At 30.8% G+C, this 12,459-nt stretch overlaps 1 protein-coding gene across 1 annotated transcript; it reads right to left on the reverse strand.

Moving 5' to 3' along the window:
* Positions 1–7,075: 7,075 nt before the first annotated feature.
* Positions 7,076–12,459, reverse strand: LOTGIDRAFT_175385 (hypothetical protein; the record flags this gene model as incomplete). The annotated part of the gene is made up of 4 exons (XM_009056416.1): positions 7,076–7,186; positions 11,131–11,317; positions 11,882–11,937; positions 12,253–12,459. 4 exons carry the CDS (start codon positions 12,457–12,459, stop codon positions 7,076–7,078), a joined length of 561 nt encoding a protein of 186 aa, XP_009054664.1.

Genomic DNA, 12,459 nt, shown 5'->3' on the forward strand with positions numbered 1-12,459 from the left:
TATCGGATGAGCCATTATGTCCGAATAAAATCGAATCATTTCAGAAAAAACAAAATGGCGGCCAAAGTTTCACTTCTGTTCCGGATTTTTTTTTCTTCGTTTTTTTGTCATAACTTTGTCTACCTACCAGCATAAAATTTTTTGCCTTATACAAATTACACCGGAAGATATTCAACCGGAAGTGAACATCGATTTCCTGTTTAAACCGGAAGTGAAATTGAAAATTTGACTGTACCGTTTTGTTTACTTTCTTAAACTGTCTTTGCTCAATTTTTTTCAGATTAATCAGACAAAAAGCAAAAAAAATGAAAAAAATGCAAAATTTGGCAAAAAAAATGTCTGCGACAAATTTTCGAATTTTGAAATTTTGAAACGGCTATTCTTTCAGATTTAAACAGTAGATTCCAAAAATGCAAACCCAAAGAAAATCGACCCAAAAATACGACTTCTAGAGCCGATTATCTATTCTTGCACATATTGAACTGTGGCACTTCCGGTTTTGCAAAAAAGATCCAAAATATATTTATGCACATCGTCGCCTATATCTAAGGTTCGTGAATGTTGAAAGGTTGCTGCAACTATTGTAGTCTAAGCTCAGGAAGGTGTGTAAAAATCGAAAAAAAAAAAAAAAAAAAGAATTGACATTTCGATAACAAACTGGGACTTTGCCGTAGCAAAGTCCCACAATAACAGTGAACCAATTATCATGTTATTATAAAACCAATAAACTCACTAATCATATCAGACAAAACTCTACCCGGCCTGTTTGTATGTAGTACTGTACATGCCTTTAGGTGCGGAATGTCACCATAAATCGAGAGCAAGATTTTTTGACCATTGTTCCACCGACAACTGTCGAAATAGTTATCAGGGAAATACAGTGAGATGTTCGAACTACCAAAACAATTGCGTATAAGAAATTGTTCGCTGAACTTTTAAATAGTGTTGGCATTCTTAAAATTAACTGCAATATTCCTTACAATTAATACTTTCAGTTATGGTAAGGGACGCATTTATCCAGTTTTTGGACTAAAGTTTCCATAATTTGAGCACCTTACTTTCCTTTAATTCTTTAAATTATTATTTAATTTCATTTATTATTCTGTTCCATTTTACCAGATATTTAGTCGATATCTATAAAGGATGTATGTTTTTTCACTTATCAAACACCCCACGAACTTAAAATTCCACGAAATTAAATTGTAGGAGTGTAGTAGTGTTATCAAAAATAATCTCAATAACGGGCACCTGTCTACTTACCCTTTCCAACTGTTGGGCTATTTTATCCAGTAGAAAATCTCCATTGAGTGTGAAAATTCCAAGAAATACAACAGTAACACACAGAGATGCTATACAGATATATATCGCTTTCCCCCGTGGTAACATATCGAAAGATTTTAAACTGTAGTATAAAATGAATGTTCTTTGGTGTAAGGTTCATGCATATGTGTTTGTTGAGTGAAACAATGGGTTATATTGGTAGAGGAGCTATCACGTGATATGATTTAATAAATAATTCTTTTTTTTGTATGAGATTTGACATATCGGTAAGATAACCACGTCTATTTCATAGAGGTAATAATAAACTTCACGAAAACTCGTCTTCAACAACATGATATGGTATTATCAAACGCGTAAGAAGTACATGTACATGGACTTTCCCCGATTTGCAATAGTATTCGACCCTGGAACGCATATGCGGTATGTGCAATAGAGTGTATTCTATTTCGTTGGTAGGCATTATCCTGGCTCAAACGTGTGTTGTTTTCTTCCTGTCTCGTGGGGTTACGCACCGTGGTGGATTGCTAATCTTCTTGGTGTGACAAACTGAAATAGGCCTTAGTCACGAAAATTTTAATGCGAGAGTTTGAGAGAAGAGGGAATTAACGATCTTGGTCCGTTCCATTCCATTCCGCAAAATAGAGATCAGGGGTATAAATGTTGGGTAAGTATGATTATAGTTTGTATGTAGGGAGTAATGTAATGTAATGTAATGGGTAAGTACAATAATTGTATGTTTCGAGTAATGTTGGGTAAGTATGATTATAGTTTTTTATGTTTGGGGTAAAGTTGGGTAAGCATAAAAATTGTCTGTATATTTTTAGTAATGTTGGTTAAGTATAACTAGGTAATAATTAGGAAAATTCTGACCATTTGCAATTTCTGCACAACTTTTTATCAAGTCGTCGATGTATGATTTACGGATCTGAAATTTTAAAATTGTTACGCTGAAGGAAATAATGAGACACAAGGATAATTTGTATATCTGTTGAAGTTTTAAACAGAGTCCAAACACGTAAACGTACAGAAAAAAAAAACCAAAAGACATAAAAATGTTGCAACGACGTCACAGGCGAGGATAATGACTCCTTAAATATCTATTCCGCTAATACTAAAATTGATGATCACAATAGCAGAATGTTAACTGTATTCATTATAATTTCGTCATTAGATTATTCAAAGGATGCCAAAACGGATAGAATGAAACTAAAAGAAAAATGTGTGACAGGTTCAGCACGTAAACTCCTTGATTTCAGAAATCCGCTCTAAAATGTTTAATATCTGTTCAATTTGCCTCAAAATTCTTCGTACACTAACAGTTTAGCCGCAATCCGGAAAAATTATAAAAACGTAAACATTTAATGCAGATTACATTTTTAGTCCGATTGTTCTTAAGCTTATGTTAAAGTGTAAATAAGAAGAATACATTGGTCCTCTAGAAGCCTTTTTTTTTAATTACGACTTTGTCCGAGCCAAATTTCAAGTAGTGATATCTTTTGATATCTTTTGGTGTCGGTATATTTGAATAGCGTCAGAAAATATCTTTTAACTGTTGATTATTTCTCAGATGGTCTGAGGTAGATAAATTAGACAATGTAACAACTACCACTATCTGAAGAAGTTAATATCCATTGTGGATATATTGTTGAATTGGTAACAGATAGTGCACCATAATTCCTCAAGGTTGTATTTAAGAGGTTTATTGATGATTATGGTTTTAAACAAGTCCACATTATCTATAGTCAAATAGTCAAAGATATGTACAAACAGTAAAGAAATTGATTGAAAAGAGTAAAGATCCTTATAATGTTTTACTTGATTATAGAAATACACCAATAGAAGGAGATATGATATCATCAGCTCAATTACACATTGGTAGAAGACTAAAATCAAGTTTACCAACCACTTCAACATTATTAAAACCGGACAAATATGATGGTAACATAATTAAAGATATCCTTCAACAGAAACAGAAGAAACAAGAGTTTTATTTTAACAAAGCATGAGTAAAAACCTGATCAACTTGCAACCAAATGATCCTGTTGTGATAGAACACAACAAAGAATTACTACCAGGAAAAGTTGTAGAAACTCGTGGTTCTCCTAGATCTTATATAGTTGAATCACAAGAAGGTTCCAGATTGAGAAAGAAAAGGAGACAACTTAAACCAACTTAAGCTAGGTTTAAACCAAGAATTCCTGATCCTGAAGTAGAAGTAGAAATAACAATCGATTTGAAATTCCTACTGCAAGCTTACCTGAACAGTCATTCGAAACAACCCAGTAAGTAGCCTCATCAAATACTTACCATACCAGGCCACGTATTCTCAAAACGATCTTAGCGTTAGGATGCCCTAGGTTCTTATCTTCTAACATAGATTCTAGAACATCCTAGCGCTAAGATCGTTTCGAGAATACGAGGCCAGATCAGGAAGATAGTACCAATATAAGTAATTTAATGTGAACAAAAGACAGATAGTTTTGAAAGTTTATTTACAGTGATGTAACCGAAATTTCTGCATATAAGGATTCAACATTGAATTTCGTCAAAATGAAACAACGCAAAATTTTTGTTTATGTCTTAGAAGTTTCCTCAGATATTCAACAAAAAAACTAAAATTGGTTGGTTTCGATTATCTTTAATGAATCCCCCCACTTTGACACAAATTACATCATCGTATCACGAATACGGGCTTTGACATGGTCTTATTAACCCGAGAAAGTATGACGAATGGGGTTGTGGTTTGGACACGATGATATTTCACGAGTAACCAACTCGACAATGACTGCTAAATGCGTCACCTATTTTCGTGTACAATGTTTGTTCTAGAAATAAGTCGACAAAAACACGTTGTATGGATACTCAGTGGTATAATTAATTTCCCTTAGTATTTATCTTTAATAATATTTCATTATAACTAAGAACAATTCCTTCAAAGAACAATGATTTAAAAAAAAGTAATAGTGACTGACAAAATGAGATAAGTAAAACTTAACAGTGATTTATTGCTAAAAGTCATTGAAACAACATAAGAATACACATTGTGTTCCATAGAATTCTTCAAACCTCTTCCGGATTCGCAATAAAATAATAAATAAGAATGAATAACCAACCTTAAACAATTGATCCAGATACTAAAGATTTTAACGAATTATATAGAAAGTATAAAATTATGTGTGAGTTATTTGGAAATGTACCTTAGTTTCAATATGTTGATTTTGTTTTAAATTATCCATTATTTTGCTTTGCTCTCCACCCACATAGAAGATTTGTTCAAAATGGGTGTTCAGCTGTCCATATATATTGAACAGACAGCAGGTGAAAAGGTCAGGTATTGTTTATTACTAGAAAAGTCATATCATAAATGTAATGGATAGAAAGATGAACAGATTTGAATAAAATGAAACCAGAAATTAATTCCACAGGGATAAAAGTATGTAATCGTAATCATCGAATTGATCATTTTCATCCATGATAATTTCATTTTTATTATCACAAGGATTCATTATTCCATATTTGTTTGGTGGTTTTCTTTTAAACATTTTCTTTTGTTTATCTTTCGGAATTACAACACCGTCTTTAAAACTTTTTATCCAAGGTTTATCAAATTCATTTTCAATGTCTTCTCCACTCGTTAATTAAAGATAATCATACACAGTCAACTTAGTTTTTTTTATATCCTTTAAAAGTTTTCTTTTCCACTAATTCTCCTTAAAAGTTACAACAATATTGTATTTTACTTTCGGAGCCAAATATTATATGAATGATCCTAAATGACTCCGAGCTAATTTCGTTGTTTTTGTTGGTTCAGTAATTTCGGGTTGTTCTTTTTCTTTTTCCACTATGTATTTATAATCATTTACTTGTTCGAAACGAATTATATTTGAATCAAAATTTGCTTAAAGAGTTGCTTCTGACCATAAATGAAATTCTGTATTAATATCTTTCTGTTTTACCGTAAATAACATTTCCCAATAATTTCACGCAATTGCTACCTACAGTATCACTCTGTTGTTTCTTTTTCCTTTAAAGTCAAAATATAGCCTTTAAAATTTTCTTCGTAAACTAATATTCTGGTAATTCTTCGACCAGCTTGGACAATTTCCTATATGTCGACTGATGTGAGAAGGTCGTTACAAAATCCATTTCTAAATCTTATCTTATCACCAGTTTTTGTTTGGAGTCTATCGTCCCCTTGGACAGTAAAACTTATTTTGTCTTTGGCTGGTATTGGTTGAAAAAACATATATTGGATATTCAAACCAAACTGAAAAAATAGCACACCTTGGTCTAAATTTTTGTATATTAAAAAGCTTTACGAATTCGTCGTTTTGGGATTGTTTAAAAGCTCTTGCTGATTCATCTTTTAGATATTCACCATCACACATAGCAGAAGCATAAAGAACATTAGCGTCAAATGCCATTAATTTAGTGGTCTGCGAAACTAATTTTTTCATCTCTTCGTAAAGACCCGATTGATCTTTCGTAGATTCTTTATATTTTTTAAGTATGTCAATTATATCCAGCTGAGTGTTTTCAACCGTCTCTATATACGTTTGCAACATATGACATATTTCATTTAATTTATTCGACCTGAATTTTATTTTGTTTGCCGAAACTCTACCACCTTTTACATAGTGTCTGATGAATGGATCTACGTGAGAACATACTTCTCCTTTATATAAATAATACCAACCTTTAAGAGACAGAGAAGGTGCTGTTGAATTATTTATAATAGTTTGATTTATCATAGATTTCATGACTTTATTGTATTTCATCAAACATGCTGCTAAACATATTGTATCTCTTTTAGCATAAGGCTCCCATTCTTCTCTTCGAGGTTCTCAATTTGTTTCGTTAAATTCCGTGATATCTAAATCAATCTTTCTTACATACATTGGTAATTTTGATGATTGTCCCAAATCTTTTAAACTGTTTGCTAGATGTTGATAGAAACAGGTGAAATTTATTTTTTGAAAATGATTGTTTTTGTTGATAAATTTCTTTTTACTATTCCATTTTTTCTGTAAACTTGTTTCTGTAAAAGGATTAGATATTGCTATACGAAATATCCCTGTACTGTTTTTGAGAGGACAATGAGTTAATTTTGCCATATTTTTAATAATTATCCTATTATCAAAATCACTACCGTTGTGACAAATTAGAGTTAACTGTTTTTGACCGACAGAACATAAATGTTTCAACATTTGATATATACAGTTTACTCCCACAAATATGTGAACTATATTCATAAGTTTTTCATAAAACTCTTCGGGAATATTATCTGTTGGTTTTAAGTCTGGATAAACTCCATTTATTCTTTCCAACATTTTTCGCAACTTTTCCAGATTAACCTAAGTACAAGCATATGGTGTTGTTTTACCAGTTTCTTCTGCGTAAGCTTCACAATCCCACGCATACATGGTTTCAAGTTGTGGTGTTGGTGCATGGGTCGATGGATTACATTCTGAAACAAGCTTGCAATTTTGTTCATCGCAAGATTTCCAATCTTGTTTGTAGTTATCTTCTATTTCTTTTATTCCAAGAGTGTTTTCATTTCTTTTAACAAACAGAAATGTTTATTATTATGAATCTCCTTTTCAATTTGTTTATCATTTAAGTCAATTTTGTATTCAATTTTAAATCCACCGCTTCAATTTGATTATAATTAAATTGAATCTGTTTTGTCTGTTTTAAAACTTTGTTATTAATGTTATCTATACCCAGTAGGTTTTGTAACTGAGTTTAATCCACTACATTCGCTAATTGTTGTTGAATATAGGTTTTAATTTTTTTAAAGCTCTTTTTCTAATTCTGTGTTATCAATACAGTTATCTTCATTCATATCGCTCTCAATTAGCTGTTTAGTATCTAATGTTTGTTTTATCAAATCCCATATTCTGAACTGAAAGGAAAGAATAATATTTGTCAAATATTACATTTGTATCTGTGATGTATTGACTCATGATGTATTGTACTGTGAACAGTTTTCTATACACTCCACTAACTATTCACATAAAGAGCATTCCTCAATAACGTAGTATAACATTACATTTACCAAAACAATATAAACTGTCAATAAAACAATTGTTTATAGTACATACTTGTCTATGAATAAACCACAATACAATCCTCTTCTATGTTGAAAATAATATGTTATTTATGTGTTAAGTCTGATTTTACGCTGGGTGATACCATACACTACATGTATAGTAACAAGATGGCGTCAAGTGAGGAGTCGAACGAGTTTGCTTTGTGAATTTTTATCCCAGGCCGTAACTTAAATTTTTGTAAATCTACATGCAGGATTAACATGTGTTTTATTTTCGAAGATCGAAATAAGGATTAGTTATAAAATGTGGACGTTATATGTGGATGTCTTGTGTGAATTACGTTGAGTATCGTTTGTGTAACCAGAGACTAAAAACTAAAAAAATTGTCAGATATTTTTTTCGTAAGCTGAGTATGGCATCCGGAATATCTACGTAAAAGACTTGGTTCTAGTTCTTCAGAACATCTAGAAAATATTAAAAGTAAAGTCGATGAAAATATACTGTCTGAGTTCAGTAAGGAGGACGCTAGTATCGAAAAGGTACCTGAATAAATTGAAAAAGTTAGAAGATGAAGTTAGTGGACTAAAATTGAAGCTAAATGAGATAGTGCTATCAAAAGTTTAAATGAACGTGACGATGAACGAGAACAGCATGAGACGTGAAGGTGTGAGAATCTCTGGAATTCCCGAAACCAACAATAAGGACACCAATGAGTAAGTCACCCAGGTAGGAAATTTAACTGGTGCAAAAATTTCTGTAGATGACATTAACAAAAGCCACAGGACGGGAAAGCCTCCATCGGGGACAGATTCAAGTCCAAGACAGATAATTTGCAAATTTAAGGGATATTATACTAAACGAGCCTTCATCAAAAATGCAAATCGTTTAAGAGAATTAAAGAACTCTGGTATGTCAATGATTGGTCGAGAAATGGCACCAACAAACTCTACACGTGGCGAAGATAATGTAGAAGTAAATAAAAGTTGTTCTGAGGACGTAATATATATATCAACGAAGACCTCACAAAAATTCGCTCAAACCTGTCATACATGACCAGAAAGCTTCAAAAAGAAAAAAAGAATCTGCCTGGACAAGCGACGGCATAATATTTATCAAGATGCGTGATAACAAGGTATTCCTCGTCAGGACAGTATCCGATTTTGACAATCCGTTTAATGGTACAAAACTTAAGATCAGACGTGAAACTGATGGCACACAACTGACAAAGTATCAATGGAATAATTAATCAAATTAAAATATGATACTCTTCTTCCTTCATCACTTAACATTAATTTTCCTTGTTAAAAAGAATATGGAATTTTAGATTTCATTCATATTATGAATTATGAATATCATTATTATGAACACAATCTGGACTACTTATTCTTTAAATGCCATCATTTGATCCTAACTTCTATTTGTGACAGTGTATCAGTAAAAGTGTAAAATTATTGAAATATTTCTACTGGAAAAGTGTGAGGAGAAAATAGACTTTCCTGTAATAAATTAATGTCTTACGCAGGTAACAACATAAAAATACTGAAACTAATTTGAAGTGAAATGTGAAACATACATGTTAAAGTTAAACTTACGGGTAATTATTTGATATTTCAAACAAGTAACAATGTAAAATTATTGAAATTACTTCTATTTGAAATCTGATATAAATATTAAAGTCAAACTTACCTGTAATTATGATATATATCAAACTGGTAAAAATGTAAAATTATTGAAATTACTCTTATTTGAAATGTGATATAAATATTAAGGTTAGAGTTATCTGTAATTGGTTGATATTTCAAACAGGTAACAATGTAAAATTATTGAAATTACTTCTAGTTGAAATGTGATACAAATATTAAGGTTAATTTACCTGTAGTTATGATATATTTCAAGTAACAACGTAAAATTATTGAAATTACTTCTATTTGAAATCTGATATAAATATTAAAGTGAAACTGACCTGTAATTATGATATATTTCAAACAGGTAACAATGTAAAATTATTGAAATTACTTCTAGTTGAAATGTGATATAAATATTAAGGTTAAACTTACCTGTAAAAATTATATATTTCAAACAAGTAAAAAAATAAAATTATTGAAATTACTTCTATTTGAAATGTGATATAAATATTAAGGTTAAACTGACCTGTAATTATTATAAATTTCAAACTGGTAACAATGTAAAATTATTGAAATTATTTCTATTTAAAACATGAAAAAGGGCCAAACCAATCGTCTTATGAGTGCTTATCTCATCTATAGGCTCCTAGGTAAATACCGTGTACAAGTATATATTTTCCTGCTATTATGTATTATTCTTTTGATAATCATATTACACTCTATGCACTTTTGCACATTTTCCTTCATATGTTTATATACATAACCAACTGTTGTAACTATCAAACTACTTTATTGTTAAATTATTATATATATTAATATTTACCTATATATTTATCTATTCATTTATGTTTTCTGTATTTGGTACATTGTATTTGGTGACTCATTAACATAAGCCTTGGCTGGTTTCCGAAACCCTATTCATACTCTACGAATTATTGTATAATAGAAATAAAATACTGTTTAAACCATACACTACATGTCTGCACCTAATACTAACCAGCGAATGACTAAAAAGGCGATGGTGTGTTCGATCAGTAACAATCAATAAGGAATGTGAGATATTTTATAAAGTTGTGTTCGCCTGGTGATTTATAGGAGTATGGAGAGAATTGGGTAGTTGCTCGCCTGGCAGGGTACTGACAGATTTTTAGCAACTACGGTACAAAGTGGAGTAGTAGTTGCTGTAAATCTGTAAGTACTTATACTACTAATAACTATTAATTCATATTAATTTAATTTTAATTAGAATATCATTTGTATCGATTTTCTCAAATGAATATCACCAGACCGTTACATCACTCCGTGGGACGCAATAAAAATCTCATGGTCCACAATTATATGTTGAGGCAAATATATCTGATAAATATGAAAATTGGTAATTTGTATATATTTCATATCTTCGGAGTTTTATGTCACATTAACTTGGATTTTTTCGCCATTTAATTTGGTGTTTTTGTAATGTTCATGTTATAAGCTTTCTAACAATGTCTTTATTTTAGTTGTCAATCTAAAACTTTTCGAAATATGCAATATTGATTTTAGGTGAATTGGATATTAAAACAGATTCATAATGTACTTTTTCACGGCTTTAAATAAAGAGAAGTTATAGTTGTTAATAATCTGAAAGAATCAAGCCCATTGTGTTTATCAGAGAATTTGGTATAGTCGTCCAAAGTTTTAAAAATTTCGGTGGGTTATAAATCCGGAAGTTGATGTTTTTCATCCAATGTGCATATCTATAGATAGTTATTGAAGGTCAAGATCACAAGTATAGACTTTTAAATTTTCAAAAAATTCCAACGGGCATAAAGAAAAATTTTAATTCGAAATTCAAAATTCTGTTCCAAACAAATTTTAAATAAAAAAGGAACAGGGATTTTGATACTTAACTAAAATATTGCTGCTTGCAATTACTCATGTGAAAATATGCTCTAAATAAAAACTAAATCTAAGTAATTAGACTCTTTTAAGTAATTATACCATATGAATAATAATTATGCACCATAATGATATCATGAATACAATGTTTAGAACATTGAGCAAATAATAACAAGTCTGTTGATTCATTATTGTGTCCTTGCACATCATATATCAAGTCTTTGTGGTTCTTTCATGGAACACCTTAGGGGATATCGGCGGCTTTGTATCGAATCATTTTGATCCAAACTTACTTTTTGGCACATAATTGTTTTATGATTCATCTGATTTTGATTTATTTGACGTTTGGCACTAGATGAATTGTTAGTTTGATTATAATTTGGCACATTTTTCACAATACTATTATCTGAATTTGTATAACTATAATTTGCATTTGGAATATTAAATTCATCGATAATTGCTGCATTAGGCACTACAGCTCTAGAAAAATACGGATTTTCATCATAAGGAACACTATCATCAAAAATAGCACCTTTAGATTCACATGAAACTGGTCCTGTTGATTCTACAACTGTGCCTGCAATCCTCCCTTTCCATAAGAACGTGCTAATACAGGATGTCCATCATCAAACATTCTATTTTGTGTTGAATTTCTTAATGAAATTTGGTTATTTTGTGATGATTTTGTGTGTTTGGTTTCAGTAAACCTAAACGTGAGTATATGTCCTTTCAGTAGAATTGATGAAGCAGTATTTTTAGTTGATTGTTGTGTATTGCGGTAAGCAAGTAGGAAATTCCATAACCTCTGCTCTAATAAAGTATTTGGCTTACCGGATTTCAAAGTATGTTTCAACGTTTGCACGAATCATTTAGCTAAGCGGTGCTGAAAATATGTGCTTAACACCATTTGACAGAGTAAAAGATTTGAATTCTACTGAAGCAAATTGTTGGCATTATGGCAATACCAGAGATGGGTGCCCTGGCTAATTGCCTTACAATAATATAACATTCTCACAATACATTCTTTCATACATTCATACTTACAGATTATAAGTTACATGTTCAAAATAATAAAATTTATGTAAGTATTCATGGAGCCTCTAAAAAGAAACACAAAAGAGAAAATTTAGTCTTCAAAAAGGGACTGTAGTTTTACCCACCTAATTTTAAAACAATCATTTTTGTTGTTTAAATGGTAAATGGTTTTTCAGTTCGGTAATAGTATAGGTTTTCATAAAAAAAAGTTTAATTTTATTCAGAATTTCAAATTGGCTAGTGGTTATATCATGGTTTTCTGGATCATCAATCTTTGTTTTAGTTTTGTTAAAGTTATTTCTCTTCTCTAAGCTACAAAAATATCGCGTTGATTTTTCACCATCCTCGATCCACTCCTCTTTACTCCTAATGGTATTAACCTCAATTTTTCTACGTCTTAAGTTTTCTAGTTTTTGCTTTGAATCTGTAAGAATTTCACTTAATGTAAGGTAGTTTGGATCAGTGTCTAAGTAAGCTTCTATAACATTTATTTCCTTTGTCCTTTTTAATTCGTGTATTTTCTTAATTTCTTTCTTTTTTTTAATAGTATAGGGAATAGTTATACCTCTTATATCTAGTAAAATCAT

Source organism: Lottia gigantea (assembly GCF_000327385.1).
Source record: "Lottia gigantea unplaced genomic scaffold LOTGIsca_275, whole genome shotgun sequence".
NCBI lineage: Eukaryota > Metazoa > Mollusca > Gastropoda > Lottiidae > Lottia > Lottia gigantea.